General features: G+C 38.4%; 1 protein-coding gene across 2 annotated transcripts in view; it reads right to left on the reverse strand.

Moving 5' to 3' along the window:
* Positions 1 to 17,688, reverse strand: part of TRPM7 (transient receptor potential cation channel subfamily M member 7) — a 110,801-nt gene that overhangs the window by 34,476 nt on the left and 58,637 nt on the right. For both annotated transcript variants that reach the window (XM_090028146.1, XM_090028147.1), the window contains exons 10-23: positions 15,759 to 15,831; positions 15,349 to 15,449; positions 13,928 to 14,062; positions 11,951 to 12,004; positions 9,612 to 9,752; positions 9,080 to 9,214; positions 7,902 to 8,182; positions 7,086 to 7,314; positions 5,734 to 5,889; positions 5,501 to 5,644; positions 4,791 to 4,919; positions 2,666 to 2,950; positions 698 to 872; positions 68 to 194 (exon numbers count right to left, since the gene is read on the reverse strand). In XM_090028146.1, the coding sequence (XP_089884272.1) occupies positions 68 to 194; positions 698 to 872; positions 2,666 to 2,950; positions 4,791 to 4,919; positions 5,501 to 5,644; positions 5,734 to 5,889; positions 7,086 to 7,314; positions 7,902 to 8,182; positions 9,080 to 9,214; positions 9,612 to 9,752; positions 11,951 to 12,004; positions 13,928 to 14,062; positions 15,349 to 15,449; positions 15,759 to 15,831 (2,165 nt within the window). The remainder of the gene's footprint in view (positions 1 to 67; positions 195 to 697; positions 873 to 2,665; positions 2,951 to 4,790; positions 4,920 to 5,500; positions 5,645 to 5,733; positions 5,890 to 7,085; positions 7,315 to 7,901; positions 8,183 to 9,079; positions 9,215 to 9,611; positions 9,753 to 11,950; positions 12,005 to 13,927; positions 14,063 to 15,348; positions 15,450 to 15,758; positions 15,832 to 17,688) is intronic.

The following is a 17,688-nucleotide window of genomic DNA, read 5'->3' on the forward strand; positions in this document are numbered from 1 at the left end:
TACTTAATCACCATATTATACTATTTATCAATATTAAATGTTCATTAAGAGTTAATCATATACTTACTTGAAAAACGCAATAAGTAGGTTAACCATAATAATATATTGTACAAAGAGGTAGACAGCTTGAAGAAATGGGGTCAACCACGTTCCAGGTCCACAGAGCTCACTAACTTCTGATTTATTTGCACACACTTTGGAGGAGGCAGAAAAAAAAATTTTTTTGAGGACCTTCAGCATTTATACAAGTCACTTGATAAACATGATCATGAAATAATGCCCAGCATGCCCTTCTCCTGGACTTAAGAGAACTACAGGAAACAAGAATATAACAGTTCTGGTGGGGTTTTCATCACTTTTTTTTTTTTTTTTTAAGGCTGTAAGCAAAATGTTGGTATGAAATTTATTCCAAATAAAACATCAAAATCAACTCCAGCTTTGTGCCCCCAACTTCACCCAAAGAGCCCAAAAAGAACTATTCTTTTTGACTGAAGGAGAATCAGAACTTGTTCAGAGCAAGAAAAAAAAAATGTATTCACACATTTTGAAGTTATAAAATTAAAAGGTGCATATCAAGGAGAGGCAATTTAATTAGCTAAATCTATAACAACAATAAAATGCATCTCCATATATCAGAATTTCATCTCCTTAACCCTTAATTTTTTCCAAAACTTGTTATAATACAGCAACATCTTACCATCAATTTCATATGCATAAACTTCACCAAAAATCATCCAGTATGGATGAAACACAATATCCTTAGCAAGGGTCCAAGATGGTGCTTCATTAGGATACAGTATTGCTTTCCTGGGAACACCAAAACTAAGCAGCACAAGTGCCATAATCACCACAATGTAAAACATGTTGGCCACCTGTTCAAAAAAAGAGAGGAAAATGCAGTCAGGTAAAATTTTGAAAGCTTAATTGAAAACTCTAACGTACAAGAATTCTTTAATACATCTATACTGAATGTCAGAATATATATATATGAATGGACATCCAAACAGTTTTCTGCGGGTTTCTGGTGTTTAGCTACAACACTGAGTAAAAGATAACTGAGCCTTACACTTTAAACCAGAAACCAAGATGAGAATCCAGCGTCGCTGAAGTCTGACATTAATTATCAAAGAATAAAAAAGTCTATCCATTCTGTCATAACTTAGCTGTTATACAACCAGAGGAAACTTTTATAGTTATAGTAGTAACTGCTAGTGTAATACTATAGGAATTTGCATGTTTTGCAATTTTAAATCAGTTGGAGGGATCTATAAATAGGTAAGAATATTCACTCATTTAAAACTCAAGATAGAAAAACTCCAGTTTTCCCTGCCATTACTTATTATGGTAAGCAGGAAACCTGGGCAAAGAGTATCTACTGTGCTGCTTAGCCAAAAGGTAATTGACAGGATTCTCCTTGTGGTTCATAAATGCCAGCTGATTGCAAAAGAAAGGTTACAGCTAAAATGTGAGACACTCCTCCAACCTCATTCTCCAAGAAGCTAAAACAAGTGAATCTAAATTACAGAGAATGAGTCTGATTCGGGAACAGAGCCCAGGTTTATTTCTCATGAAACCACAACGCAATTAGCAAGTTGCTTTTTTCTGTATAGGTGTGTTAAAGATACAGTCTGTGGACCAGATGTGGCTGTGGAGTCATGCAGTCTGGCCCCTGGTGCTGCTCCTGCATCTGAGCTAATCCACAAGTTGCCAGGATGCAGAGCACAGGATGTACACCACATGAAGTGCTCACCCCAAACACTCTGGGATCCACACCACACATGGCTCCCACCCTCCTGCCCACTCCAGGACCATGGTATAAGTCCTGGACCAGGTGGGAGGGACATGGGTAGGGAAGTAGGCACCACATGCTGCGTGGTTTCTAGAAAAGCAAGAATGTGCATCACGTGCAGCAGGTCCCAAACTAGCAGAGGCAGGCACTGCATGTAGCATGGACTTCCAACTGGCTGAAATGGGTGCCATGTGTGGTGCAGTCCCAGACTGGGCCAGTCTTTTAAAGGCGTTAAAAATCAGTATGGAAAATAGCAAATTAACACCTTTTCAACTTCCAGGTTCCAAATCACCCCAAACTTTCCATAATGCACTGGGAGAAGGGTTGTTGTACATCAAAAACTTCATTAGAGAGACTTTAGGGATAGACTGTGCAGACTTCAAATCCCAGAAAAATATGCATATTATCCTAACTCTACCTGAAAATGTAAGCTAAAGGACACGCTTCCTTTTCTTTATTCTGAGTATTTTAAGAAATTTAAGCATCATAAAGAAATAGGATGAAGAGGGAATTTAATATCTTCCCATTCCCAGATTTTTCCCTGTATTTAATTGTAAGGTATACCTTGTAAACAAGATGCCTGAAACAAAAAAAGTTCTTTAACAAGCACAGCCAAAAGGGATTTTCTCTACATCAAAGTGAAGGCACCAGAGTTTATAACATGCTTGGCCAACCATTTACTGTACATGAACAGAAATGACATACCTTTTACAAACTCTTGTGCATTTTGACATATGGAAGAATGACACAAGTACAATAATCTTTTCTAAACAGGTACCTCCTTTTCTAAACCTTTTCTAGACCTTTTAGAAAATAATTAAAAAAATCATGAAGTTAAAGGGGAGAAAGGCATCTTTTCAATAAAGCAAAACTTACCATTTTCCCAATCATCATGACATAAGGCCCAGCCTGTTGATTTACCGCCAAAAAATCCAGTAATCGCACGTACCAAAATATAATATTTAGACAGTATGTTATTCTTCCAGAAACAAATATGTAATTTTTTTCATAAGTATCATCATGAAAGTTCCCTTTTGCTCCAAACCTTAGTGCAAACCCAATGAAGAAAGTAACAATGGCAATTGTATCACTGACATTGAAGTAATCACTGAACCACACTTTAACCTTCTGGTTAATCTTTCCAGCCTCTGACATGAAGATCTGCAGCCAGAATTATATAAAAAAAAAAAGAAAAATCAGGTAAGCCCTAACCTATTTCATACCACTGAACCATCTGAACATTTTATCAGTAAACAAAGAAGTTAGCAGTATATTTGAGCATGCTTATTAAATAGATGAAGTCTAACATTACAGCTGAACCCTTTGACTTCTCCCAAACCTATGTTAACATTAACATGGTGCATTTGCAGCCAATTTAGGGTGCAATAAAATGGCAATTTTATTTACTGCTACTTTGTGCTGGCGGTCACAGGACTTAGATCCAAGGAATGTTATGCCCAACCCCCAAAATCATGCCTGATGTGCATGGCAAAATACTTGGCAGACAGCATGGATTAAAAAAATTTTAAAAGATGATTTAAAAAACCCAATTAAAATGGATTTAAAAATATATTTTTTATTTTTTAATTTAAATTATAATTAGGGTTTTCCTTTTAATAAATCATCTTAAAATTTAAACTGAATTTAATACAACATAGACTAAAGTATAAATTCAGTATAATCCATTAAAATACTTTAAATAAAATAAAACAGTGAGTCAATGAGCTTCTATTAAAAACTATGTATTTTCTTTTCTATAAGAATTGAGGGGGAAAAAAACTCTAACTTTTGAGGTCCAGCTTTAAAAATACAGTACAATACAATGTAATAAGATACTTGACCTGGGAGGCAGAGTCTATATTACTGGATGCAAAGGATACAAGTGTAGGAACCTGGCCTCTGGCTACAGCAGACCCCTGGCCTCTGGCTACAGCAGACCCCATCAAAACATGGTTCACATTTCTAACTAATTTTTTTAACATTGGGTGCATCTACACATGCAATTAATGCGATGCAATAAACTCCAGAATACTTTGAGCTGGAGTACACTGCTAATGGGCACAGCATTTACATGTGTGCCTGGGACAGCAGCACTGAGCCAGGGTGGAGCAGGCATGGGCTGGCAGCGGGTTTGGGGTGGCCTTGGGCTCAGCATCAGGCAGCGGAGGGGCTGGATGGGGCACAAGAGTGCCAAACATGCAGAGCCACATAGCTAGGTGGCAGGAAAGGGTCTGCCTGGGCTAACCAGGCATAATTTCCACCATGGTCACTGTCTACACAAGAGTTTGATTGCAGGGACAGTGTTATTTTACAGCGGAGTAATTCACTGTGATTTGTGGTGGAGTTAATTAGTTTACTGGGCACTAACACCAGCACAACATGAAGGAAGAGTCCTAAAATTAATGAAGTTGTGGTCTGCACTTAAAATCTATCATGAAGTCATTAATCTGCCTGCTCTGCATAAATGCATAGAACATTCATTTCAAACTCAGTTTATTAGTCTGATGTCTAACTGTGGACATTTCCCTATAATTATTAGGAAGCCCACATGCCTCCACTGAAAAGAAAAAATAAGGCTCAATATTGGGTCGGCAAGTGCTGACCCTGGGGTGAGAGTCTTAAAAGTGTGTGCAACTGCTCAACTAGAGCGTACTCAAATCTTTTGGATAACAAGTATTTTTATTTATATATGGATGCCATATTTTTATTATGCATAAGGTATGTCCACAATGTCTTTAAGATAAACTGGAAGATATATTAGAAGCAAGGCTTGTTTGGTAACATCTTTTACTGGCCCAAATATATGTTTGGGAGAATTATGTCAGACACGTAATGAAAGGTATTACCAAACTGACCTTGCTTCTCACATTCTCTGGATATTTGATGACTTAGCTACCACGCCAACCCTAATTAATAAAAGATATTAATCATAGGTACATGAATACTTTTAATTTCTGCACCTCTTAGGTTGATTTCTGGATAAAAATTACTGCATACAAACCTCACGAATCTTTTCAATGGCTGATGTAAAAATGTAAGCAATAACAATCCATTCTTGAACTGATGGCAACTCCTCCATTTTCACAAGGACCACGTATGTGTAGAGCATGAGAAATCCTAAGTATGCCAGCTAGAAAGAAGCAAACAGAGATAATTATATTAAGTTAAATTGTTTTTAGTGTAGCTAGGTGCACAATAACCGTATATCTTTCATGTCTGTATGCCAAAATAGCAAACGGAAATTGTAGTATTTGCTTGAAACAGAGAAGGTAGAAATATTGTATACAGAGTTTATATATCCCTTCAAGATCCAAAAAATGACAAGAAGCTACAACTAACATGCAACTTGCTTAATTATTTCAAGATCCCAGATCAGTTACATGCAGCTTTGCCTAAATGTGTGATATTCTTCATTAGTAAAATACCAGGCTAAAGTAAAAAACGACAGTGCTAAATTAAAATTACTTCACAGTTGAAGACTGTACCACTACAAACGGGATATTTTGGCACGTCATGCATACATTCTTCAGCTTCCAAGATTCCAAAGCTTCCCACTCTTACTGAAGAAGAGCGTTTTAGAAAGGCAAAAACAGGAATAGTAACAGAATTAAACCAGTTACATAGTAGGCAAAAAAAATGGCCACTGCTTTCCAAAGAGAGCAGCCTCAAGCATAAGTCAATTCTACATAGTTTGTTTCTCCAAAGACTCACCGTGTTAAACCAGAATTTCACAATTGGTGCATGATAGAATGCATAAAACTTCTGTGTAATTGGAAGCCTCTTCGGTTTAGTTGGTGTCTCCAGGTCATGCTTTTCTTCAGAACTGTCCAAGATTCTTACTTCTTTAAATACTTCCTAATGTAAAAAAGAATAGCTATGAATTCATGTATAGAAATATTTATTTTTAGGGTATTTCGGGGATGTTAATTTTGATTTTATATTACCATAGGTATTTCATCTACTGCATTCTGGAAGTTGTTTTCGCTATCTTCCATTGTCATTTGGTGTGCATCTTGAGACTGCGGAATATGGGACATTTCAGCCTTGGTCTTATATTCCAATAACAGTATGGCAGGGGGAAGCAAAATGCTCAAGATCACCTGTAAGAGATGTCAGAGTTATTTTAAAATTGTATTTCATTTATTTCATTATATTAAAGATTCAAAGTACCAGAATATACCCCTGTGAAATATATATATATAAAATCCAAATGGTCCTTATTAGTTAGTAAAAGATGCAGAAGTGAATTAGTTTTTTTGTTATGTGCAACTTAGAGGACATGGACGAACATATAAAGAAAGTTCCATGAAATCCAGGGGAGTTGAAAGTGGGGTAAGAGAAGGAGTAAATCGGCAAGTTCCAAAACAGAATGCTATGTGACAGAACATATTCCAAGGAAATAGAAATGAGCTACAGGTAGAGCTGGTAAATTCACAGGTTATTTCTACATTTTCACCCCAATTTTTCCAGGAACAATACTGAAGTCTATAGCCAAAGCACATTTAAAAAAGCACAAGTCAGTTTTTAAATATACATGTGAGCCAGCTATTTGTTAGGGTCAGTTCATTTCAAGTTGAGAGAGGGGCAAAACATTTTAGTTGGTGTATAAGATTTTTAGTACATTGCGTAGGTGATACTTCTGGAGGTTATATATGAATGTTGCACTTTTGGACAGATTTCACCTGTTATATTCTAGAGTACGTTTTTAGTGCAGCATCTGTGACGGAGGCACGCAACTGCCTTTTTGCTTAACTAAAGCTACGAGTTGCACTATTGTTGAGTGCCTACACCAACGGATCCTGAAGATTCATCTGGCAGCGTTTCAGTGTTCGGCCTCCCCTTGCTCAGCTTGTGCCTCCAAAGTAAAACAGCTATTCTACCTCAAGTTTAATTTATTGTCTGTATAAAGCCAAAGCACATGGAACTGCAATCTTAGAGAAAGTTTTCTGTCTGTTAATTTTGAACCACTATATTTTTAGTAGTAGATTAGTATTCATAATGATCTATAAGCCTTCGATTAAAGGCTACTTGCCTGTTTTCTGCCTTGTATATGTCTGTACCTTATTTGAAAAGATAATACAGTATCAAAAGAAGTGTTAACAATATATAAATTTCCAGTTTCAAGTTAAAAATGTTATAGCAGGACTCTTTTACTGCATTTATTAATAAAACAAGTTTTAGTGATAAATGTTTAAAAATAATAGTACTTATGTACATGCTCTCTTTCCATTTAAGCACAAATATAGTAAAAAGTGTTGGACAATTTTACACTAACAATAAATTATAAGGATATTACCTTGTACCATGAATTCTTCCGCATGTTCAGCCTTCCCATCCACATATCAGACAACAACATTTGTGTACAAGTATGAGCTACAAATGGGCGAAGCCTTGATGAAACTGCTAGCTTAAGACAAGTTGAGTTACTCCAGTTTTTCAGCTCGTAGGTTAGTAACTTCATAGACATTGTTTCATCCTGTCGGAAGGACTGTTCTAATAGTTCAACTGCCAGCTGTCCAAACTCACTACAAAGTGGAAAAAACCACAGTAGATAGACTTACCAAATTTGGTTCTGAAGGAGCTCAGCTTATGTGTACTGAAGTAGAGGTGTGGAGGAAAATTTTCCTCTTTCCATTACAACAATGATCAAGATAAATTCCTGAGTCAAGCAAATACATTTTATATGACCAATCTGCTGTGAATGCAACAGGATGGGCTATACTGGGCATTATCAGACTTTCAGCCTGTACTGTCATCTAACAAACACACTTATATTATCTAAATATAAACTGTACATGTGCTTTTCTTAGAATACATATATTTTTAGACTATATCTATGCAGTGCAATACCAACAGTGAAAAAAGGATCTGTAAAGGAACTTGGCAACTGGTGTTTTAATATAAATACAGACAGAGTGCTTCTCTAGAAGCAATATAAATTAAGCTGTATCATATGCATCTTTTATTAGAATCCAACTTAATACTTGAGAAAATCCCTTTTCTCTATGTATGCCACAGATGGGATATGGCTTTTCATTCATAACTACCTTGCAATCATTATTTTAAGAAAGCTTAGAGATAAGATACAAAACAAGATAAAAAAATAATTTACTTGGAATACTGCTTCAGTTCTTCCGAGGTATCATCAACAAGGTCACTTTGCTTTGCTTCATATGCCATTGAGCGGTACACTTTGCAGGCAACTAAGGCTTTAGCCATGGATTCTTCACCGTGCTGCCAGAAGAAGAGGGCCATCTTCTGCCTCTTCATCAACACTGCCCAAAGTAACAGCTCATTAAGAGGATAAGGAAAACGTCTAGTTTCAGGATCATCAATATCTACTATTTCATCTTTGGTTCTTTTCTTTTTTCCTTCTTCTGCAGTGGTATCAATCTTGAAAAAAATTAAAAGGAAATGTCAGGAGGTCACATTTTACTGAAACGTTTTCAACAAATTTAGATTTAAAGTACTGCTGATAGTGACGCAACACTCAAGGAATGTACATTTGTAGTATACTTATCAGTTTATGTTTATTATAGACTAAACTCTAGTAGAATCTTGCTAATGCATCCTAATGACTGGAAACACACTTACACATTACCCAATTACCAGATTAGCAGGTTATTTGACAAAGCAGCAGTGAATAAAATATACCTAAAGAAGGATGAAGCAAGTGGTTGAAAATACTTTTACTACCCAAGAGCAAAATTCAGCTTTACTACTGGATCCAATAGGTTAAATTGATTCTGAAGGGTACAGGTGGTGCAATTTACTGCAGAGTAAAAGGGAGACGGAGCTTTATAACACTTCAGTTGCTTCACAGTAACTGTCCAGACTCACATTCTTAATCTTTAGTAAACAGAAACTAAACAAGGCTAATCTACTTCACCTACTGAAAGCTAAGCCAATACAATTTAGTTTCCACTCACCAGAAGGTAAGAGCACAAACACAAGTAGTTTCTGCAGAGCAACTGATGTGGGGTAGAGCTCCACCAACTTTAACATGGCAGCAAATTGTCTGTATGTCCAGATATTAAGTGTTTTACCAACGATAAGGTTTTGGCCCTTAATAACCACTGTGCATTCATGTTTAAAAATGCATTCTTAATGAAGATGTTACTAAGAGCTGGACATATTACCAAAAAGTATGAAGATGAATGAAATCCTCACCTTACTGAAGGTCAATGGGACTTTTCCCACTGATTTCAATAAAGCAAGAATTTCACCTGAGGTCCTTGCCTTGGAAAGTATACAGTAAAGGAGACGCACAGAGATAGTGTACACGTATACCTTTGGTTTGTAAGGCTGTGCAGTTTTGATGAAGTGATTATGTCGCATTTTTTCTCTTTTATCTGCTCTGTTACCAAAAGACTCATGGCTTTTACGCAACTGAGGAGTATTATTTGAAGGATTTCGCCCAGACCGCTGGAAATTAAAAATAATGTCAAATGGGGTTTTTAAATTAAACACAATGGGAAAAAGAAATTATATAAGCAGCTGTTTAAAGCCAGATGCATAACTTATTCAGTTAAGTGTCTATTTGTCTATTGAGATGGTTATAATCACTTCATAAGTTTGATTTTCACATAGTAATTAAAACTCTTGTATTTCAAGACATTTTCTACATGAACAAATCATACTTATGAAACCAGTCATTTTAAAGCAAAGATTTACAAGACTGGGCTCTAATGCCAAAAAACAGCCAAGATTTTTTGAGACTAGAAAAATAATTTTCTAAATATTCTCAATACTTAAATATAAACATATTCTGATAAAAATATTGTAATTTAAAGCAATGTCTAGTTATCAGAATGTCCCATACCCGATTGTTCCCACTGAGACTGTTGTATATGGCTCTAAAGCGTTTCCTTGTGTATGTGCACCTGTAGGTTCCTCCCATCAAATATTCAATGACAAGTCCAACATCAATCAGATTGATTTTATATCCTGGAGGAAGGTTTCCCTAGAAATATGAAATCATGTTGCACAGTTACACATACAGTACTATCATATATACCATAAGTCTAGCTGAATATATAAAACTTCCATTCTAAAAGGCTATGAAGCAGCCTGGACTATAATTTCCCTATGTATAGTACTGCATTGTTCCAATTACAAGTCAACCCTATTTTGCAAATACACATTTTAGAAAAAGCAGCGTTTCCCTAAATACAAGTCAATAACCAAAGATAAAATTATTAAACTATCGCCCTTGCAAAATCCTACAGAAGAAACAACAGATCAGGAAAGGGATCCAAAGGCTCAAATGTACTAAAAATACAAAAATAAAAAACTGCACTGAAAAAGTACTCATTTGGTAATTTTACTGCAGGTACTGCAGGTACAAAAGTCAAATCACTGGAGACTGATTATAGATTGACACTGCATATAAGACAAGTGCAAATTTTCTGGTTTTTAGGGACAGAGAAGAGGCTGACTTAAATTGTAGCATCTTCTCAGGAAGTTGAATTTGGTTTTTGTAGTTTTGTAATTTAGGAGTCCCCTGTGGTTCAGTGGCAGAATCCTTGTCTGCCATACAGAAGACCTGCATTCAATTCCTAGATGCTTATACAAATACAGCCATGGAGGTACCAAATGTCTGGACTCAGTCTGGCTTTTGGATTCCGTCTCAGTGGCCTAGAAGGAGGTCTGGGCAGCCTCTACTCCTCCAAAAAACCCCCGAGAAAACACCCCCAAAACCTCCTGCCTAGGCACATGTATCAAAGGTCTGGGTGACTTCTCATGCATACACCATGATCCAGAAAGATCAACAATTGTCCAACTGAGTTTTGTAATTTAGTCCTATTAACTCCCCTATATGATACAACAGGAATACATCTCACACCAGTGTCCTAGCTGTGACCCTGTTTTAGGCTTCCTCTCATGTGGCTGACCTGTATATGTTCCACCATGTACTGTGCTCTTAGGCAACAGGGTCAAGAATAGGAAGGAAGCAGGGCTTGTTCCAAAAAGATCAGCCCCTTTTACCTCAATGTTATATCAGCTCACCACCATGTTACCTAAAGCCAAGAGGGTCAGGCGTGTTGTCCGAGTAGAGCCAAATTAAACCTTCTAACAAGGCTCGTTGAACCAAGGTAAGGCCAGAAGATTCTTCACTCAGTGAAATGAGTTCTATAGAACAGGACCTACTCCTTGGATACAATTGTTACTAACTGCCTACTCAAATGCTCTGAGCACACAAATGCTCTCATCAAAATCAATTAATTCTTCCCAGAAATTTTACAGCACTAGGGCCTGTAAGTAGTGCAAAAAAAATCTCTTCCAGAAAGAAGACTTTTTTTAAATTACTTCAAACAGAAGGGAAAGATAAGGAATAAATAGCCTGTTTCTCTTTGGCCAGTGTCCTGAAGATGAAGTCTGTCGCAAACAGAAAATGACTACTCTAGCTATTAATGCTAGTAAGCTTCCCTTTCCAAAACAGAATGTATGAAAGAGAACTAATATTATATCAGTTTTCCCTCCCATCAGGCTCACACATTTTACCCAGGAAGCTGTGTAAAGAAAACAGTGTATTACTACAATCACGTAGGCCATGCCCGTTTTCTTTTGCAGATAGCTTTAGAATACTATTTCACCCATCTCTATTCCTGTAAGCAGCATGCTGGTCTGAACATATTAAACTAATTTATGGATTGTGAATTCTGCCTAGAGTAAGCTCATTTAACTATCAGTGAGAAAACACATTTGAAAGTGTTATCTGTGGTCTTAACTATGGGCACATACTTAATTACCACCATTAGTTAGCCTCTCAAAACTGTAGTGAAAGTGGACAAAAACATTCTACTTCTCAGAAGTTTTTCCTTCCATACCAGGTGGGCATATGATATGATCTTGTATGTCAATGTGTTCATTATTCTAATTCAGGGGTGGCCAACCCATAGCCATGAGCGCAGCATTTGGTAGGCAGCAGATCTGGCAGGGAGCAGAGAGAACAGTGCTGATCAGGCAGGGAAGAGAGCAATGGATGAGGAGAAGGGGACTGGAGAGGGGAAAGGACTTCCTTTGTGGCATGCCAACAAAAAGGTTGGCCCCTTCTGCTCTAATAGGTAAAACCAAACTTGACTTCAATCCTTACAAGAAAACTCTGTGCAACAACAGTAGTCACTAATGTAACAGTTTTGGTATAAATTTAAGACATACCTGTTTGACATCACGAACAAGGTGAAACAGTGTTGGGTTAGTTGGGCCTTGTTTCTTTATAACAAAAGAAAAAAGGGAAAAAAGAATTTTGGACAATGTAATGAAAAGTGCAAGGACGACACAGGAATATGGAAGCAAGGAGTGATATTCTTTACACAGTAACACTTAAATTACATCTCTTAACAGGCAGGAACAAGTAAATAGAATAATTCTAACAAAGAGCAGCGAACAGTTCCTTTTCATTTCCAGTTTCCTTCAATTTTTTGAAATAATTATATCATTTTTAAAGTCACCCATTAATGTACTACAGTACATTTTATAATCTCATCTATAATAAAGGAACTCCACTACATCAGCAGTTTGTTCTAAATAGCAAAATTTACAAAAAAATAACAACCAGACCACTCCTAATACATATTTTCCTATTCATGTTTAGCAAATTTAAACATGAAAAGTAAAAATTTGTAATTGCTGCAGTCACTGGCCCAATAATAACTCATCTCTAATAGAAAAATGTTTTTCTGCCTTCTCTAACTCCTTTTGAAAGGCCTAAGTAAATCAGCATATCTGCTATAGTGTCTGTACAACACTACAAAGATATACAGCATATTAAATGTTAAAAAGCAGCAATATAAAACATAGGTCTCTCATTAAGTAGCTGTCCTCATTAAAGCCTCATCTTCAGGCATGTGGACTTATTCATGGAGCTCTGATAATTAAGTTCCCAGGCTTTTTGTACAGATTACTATGGCTGTGTAAAAAGCCTGTTCCATTTTGGTTTTGGATTCAGCCATTTCGAAGGGACATTTTAGTGTATTAGACCACTATTCCATTTTGATTTGGCCAAATCCGTTTTAGAGTTTCAACACTGTTTCGGATATTCAGATCGGTCGAGGAGAGGCAGGCACACCCAGGCAGCTGCAGGTTCTTCCATCACTCCTCCAGCCGTGCCTGCATCTTCCTGGGCAGCGGGGAAGCTGTGGGAGAAGACCCCATGGCTGCCCTGCCTGGGCCCAGCCTCCCAGCACTTTAAAAAAAAAAAAAAAAAAAAATGAAGCCACACACTCACCAGATGTAGTAGCAGCGATCAGGGCCTCTGAGGGCTTGTGGTAGAATGCCTCCCCAGCTTGGGAGGACGCTGCATGCTCTCTGGGAGCTAGGGCCACTGGGGCTGAGCGATGCTGTAAGCCCTGATCACCACTGCTACAGCCAGTGAGCATGGGACTTTTTTTCTTTTTTTGGAAGTGTCGGGAGGCTAAGCAGGGCAGCCATGGGGGCATCTCCCGCAGCTCCTCTGGCTCTGCTGGCAGTGACCCCAGCTGGCAGTGGCAGCATGCTGTCATCCCGTGCACAGATCCAGGGGCCCGCACCCCGCAGGAGGGCTGCGGGGCTGTGCCAGACTCCTTCCAGAGGGTATAGGCCCCCGGATCTGCGCGTGGAATGACAGCAGGCTGCCGTCCCTCCCGCAGAGCCCTGGGATTGGAAGGGACCTCAGGGACAGATCACAACACTGGCCAGCTACAGATGTCAATATCAGAGCAGTCCTTCCACCCCTCTTCCCCCTCCCTCTTCTTAGTTTCTGTTTCCTTGCAAGTCCGGCTCCAAAACATCTAAAACATTCCAGATGGCTTGGTTTAGTTTCAGAGATGTTTCAGAGCCTTCTGTTTCATTTCAGATTTGGTGGTTCGGGTGCTGAAATGGGCTGAAACACCTCGAAAATTAAATGGCTGCCGAAATTTCGCACAGCCCTACTGATTACCCTAACGCTTTAGTTTTTACAGTGCCAACGGTGTTCTTTAGCACCTGTTGTTCTACATGCAGTAAAATCGTTTATCACTGCCCATGGCAGCAACTTTTCTAGGTGATCTTTATAAATAAAGTAGGCAGAAAATCAAGATGGTTTACATTTGTGACTTCTATAAACTGAATATGGCATATATAATTCTCTAAAGAAAGCAAAATCTATCATTCACTCACTGTGTTGTAAAGTTCTTCCAGCCTGGGAATTGTAAGGAACTTATGCATGCTTACTCCATTTTCAATAAGAAGTTTCACAAATGCAACTCTATCCATCACCAGGGCATCTAGCATAGCCTGTTCCAGTGATCCAACCTGAAAGTGGGTAGTAAAGGGAAAAAGTGACACAGAGCAGTAAAATAGTTATCTGTTTAAAAAAACCAAACAAAAAACAAAAAACACCACACTGAGGTACCTGTATTTTTATTTATTCTCTAAAACTACTTTTTACAAAAAAAATTGAGAGGCTTTATTTTACACAGCTATAAGAAAACAAATAGTAACAGGACATTTAACACCTTGTCATTAGTAGTTTGTAAAACAAAACTGCTGCTACCCCTCAGAAGCACCATCAATTCCAAACAGAAATTAGTGCCACAACAATATCCCTGTACTTGGACTAAAAAGTACCACAAGACTATTTTGTTAATGTAACAAGGGAAATCAACATCTGAAACGTGGTGCCTACCTAAATCAGTTTATAAGCCATAAAGAATAAACCTGTAGACTACTGGTTCTTAACCAGGATGCCATGGCACTCAAGTGCCGTGGTAGCAGTGGTAGCCACGTAAAACTGCCCTGCATGATCCCTCTTCATTAAGGCCCTCTCATCAGCCTCAGGGAGGCAGCAAAGCTGCCTGGTGCTGTGTAGTGCTTCCTATTCCAGTACCACCTATGTTGCTCCCAGAAACAGGAAGTGTGTGGAACTGTTCCATTTGTTTCTGTTTCTGGGAGGACTGTAGGGGGTGCCAGACCAAGTAACCAGACAAGGCAGCTCCTGCCTGCTTTAAGTTGATTAGAGACCCCTATTGCAGGAGGAGCACACGTACATGGCACAGCCCTTCCCAGGCTAGCTGTGCAGCAGGCACACAGGTCAGTTTCATCTGGAAACAACGGAACCGGGCTGAGAGCCACCCAGCACCAACAGTGGTTCACAGCTAGGGATGCTACACATTCAAAGAGATGGAGGTGGCATGCCATGACCCTAAAAAGGTTGAGAACCACGGTAATAGACAGTAAAGTTCAATATTCTAGTCCTTCCAAATGAGAGCAGTATTAAAGAAGTCCAAGTAAAGATTGCAAAGTCTGATACATCAGAGTTAAAGTTTTCAACTTTTACCATGACAGTTCCCCCTCAACTTATTTGGAATATTTACCACATTTTTAAGATTCCTGGATATTTTTTTAATGCAAGTAAGTAAATAAAAGAACACAATAACTATAGGCATTTAAGTGTTCAGACTGCTCTTCAAAACCACTCTTCTAAAAATGTCAGTATTATACAGACTATTTCTACAGATTCAAAAGATTCATTCTTTCCAATAAACTTTAGCTTTTGTCCTATAAAATACCACAGTGTTTTATCTAGAGCGTTTACATACCAGCCACTGTTGCCCATAAACAAAAACATGATTTTTGGCAATGTCAACTCGATCCCACGCCAGTGTAAGGACAAGCTGGTCAAGTGCAGATGCGTTTGTGCCTAAAGGAAACAAAACATACACATATATTTTATAATGGTTATAATGTGAAACTCTTAATATTTTTCTTTTTCCCCATACATTTTAAAAAAATATTAAAACATGAATTCTCCCTGAACTGACTGAAAACACATTTACATAAAAAAAACCCACATATATATGTATGTGTCACTATAACACTATAGAACATTTGAACTAAAAATCTCAAACTTCTAAGTACAGTACTTTATAAATGAAAATAGAAAAATATATACATTTAACACAACCAGTAATTGCTGGACTTGTTAAAGACTCTTAATTTTAAACTTCACCTTTTAACAGTGCTGTGAGTATTGCAACATCAATATCTTGATGATCATCTGACCCAACATGAAACACAGTAATCTGTTTAAAAAAAAAGGATAATAATGAAAAGTAGTATTTTAGTCCACTTTTAAAAACAGCAACTCTTCCATATTTCATATGTGTGATAAATAAACCTGTCACAAAGAAGTAGGAAAAAAAGTTTGAAAAGCAACATTCTGGCATAAGCCTGAGTGTGTCTGAATGCTGACACCAACTGGAATTCAGTAAAATAGTAATGTATAGGTTTACAGCCACCATTCCTCATCAACAAAGCACTGAAATACCCGCTTTAGAGACAACGTTTTCACAAGGCAATTTAAGCTAGTGCTAAATTTAACCTGTGTGCTGTTCAAACATTGCACTTATTAGGAATGTTTTCCTGAATTGGGGCCAGAAAATTAAGCCTTTTTATCATCAGAACATTCAGGTGACATTAGAAGCTTTCACCTTCTAGCTACGATGACAATTCTTTAGTAGCTACACTAACTATACCTTACTCCAACAGCATCTTTGGTTCCTTTTAGAGAAGAATGAACTATAGGCTCCTGTCACTAAATCCAACATCACAACTTTATCTTATCCTTAGGATGGCAAGCTCAGGTGCCCAAATAAGAACAGCATGCACTATAACTCTGATTATATACAAAGCTCCAAGTTTTTTGCCTTGACTTTCCAATTATAGCAACACTTAAATAATACAGTGCAAGACAGAAGAGGAAGAGTAGCATGTGGAAAAAGAAAAAAAACAGCTAGCAAGACAATTTAAAAAACGACTAGGTGGAAGAAGAGGGCAAAAAGATTTTCTTTTAGAAAAAAAAAAAATCTTTTCAGTCAGAAATAAGCCACGCTGGTAACAGAAAAGTCATTTTGAGTGCTTTGAATCATTTTGAATGATTACTTAAGCCAAGGTACAAAAAGCAAATGAGAAAATTTGATTATGAACAGGGATCCGGGTTTTCATTTCCCACAGAAAAATGGAGAAAACCACGGATTTGACACCGTCTCCCACCCCATCCTCATTAAAAAATTGGGCGACTGTGGAATTGATGCCTACACAGTCAGATGGACTGCAGATTGGCTGAAGGGTCGCACTCAGAGGGTGGTGGTGGACAGGTCATATTCGACCTGGGGAGAAGTGGGCAGCGGAGTCCCCCAGGGTTCGGTCCTTGGGCCCGTACTGTTCAATCTCTTTATCAGTGATTTGGATGACGGGGTGAAAAGCAACCTGTTTAAATTCACTGATGATACCAAAATTTGGGGTGAGGTGAGCACGCTAGTAGGGAAGGAAAGACTGCAGCAAGACCTGGAGAGGTTACAGGGGTGGGCTGACAAAAACAGGATGAGTTTCAATACTGACAAGTGCAGGGTGCTGCACTTGGGCAGTAGTAACCAGCAGCACACTTATAAGATGGGAAACTCCCTTCTTGAGACCACAGAGGCAGAAAGGGATCTTGGAGTCATTATTAACTCCAAGATGAACACGGGCTGACAATGCAAGGTTACGGGTGCATCACAAGCAGGGCCAAGGAGGTGATCCTCCCCCTCTATGCGGCACTGGTCAGGCCACAGCTGGAGTACTGTGTCCAGTTCTGTGCGCCACATTTCAGGAGAGATGTGGACAACATGGAGAGGGTCCAGAGGAGGGCCACTCACATGATCCGGGGACAACAGGGCAGACCGTACAATGAGAGACTGCGGGACCTGAACCTGTTCAGCTTTCACAAGAGAAGGCTAAGGGGGGACCTGGTGACCGTCTATAAACTCACTAGGGGGGACCAGAAGGGTTTGGGAGAGACCTTGTTTCCCCTTGCGCTCCCTGGCATGACAAGGAATAATGGCCACAAGTTGTTGGAGAGGAGGTTTAGATTAGACATCCATAAGAACTACTTCACAGTC

This window comes from Crocodylus siamensis, chromosome 15 (genome assembly GCF_052110815.1).
Source record: "Crocodylus siamensis isolate JL-2025a chromosome 15, ASM5211081v1, whole genome shotgun sequence".
In the NCBI taxonomy this organism is placed as follows: domain Eukaryota; kingdom Metazoa; phylum Chordata; order Crocodylia; family Crocodylidae; genus Crocodylus; species Crocodylus siamensis.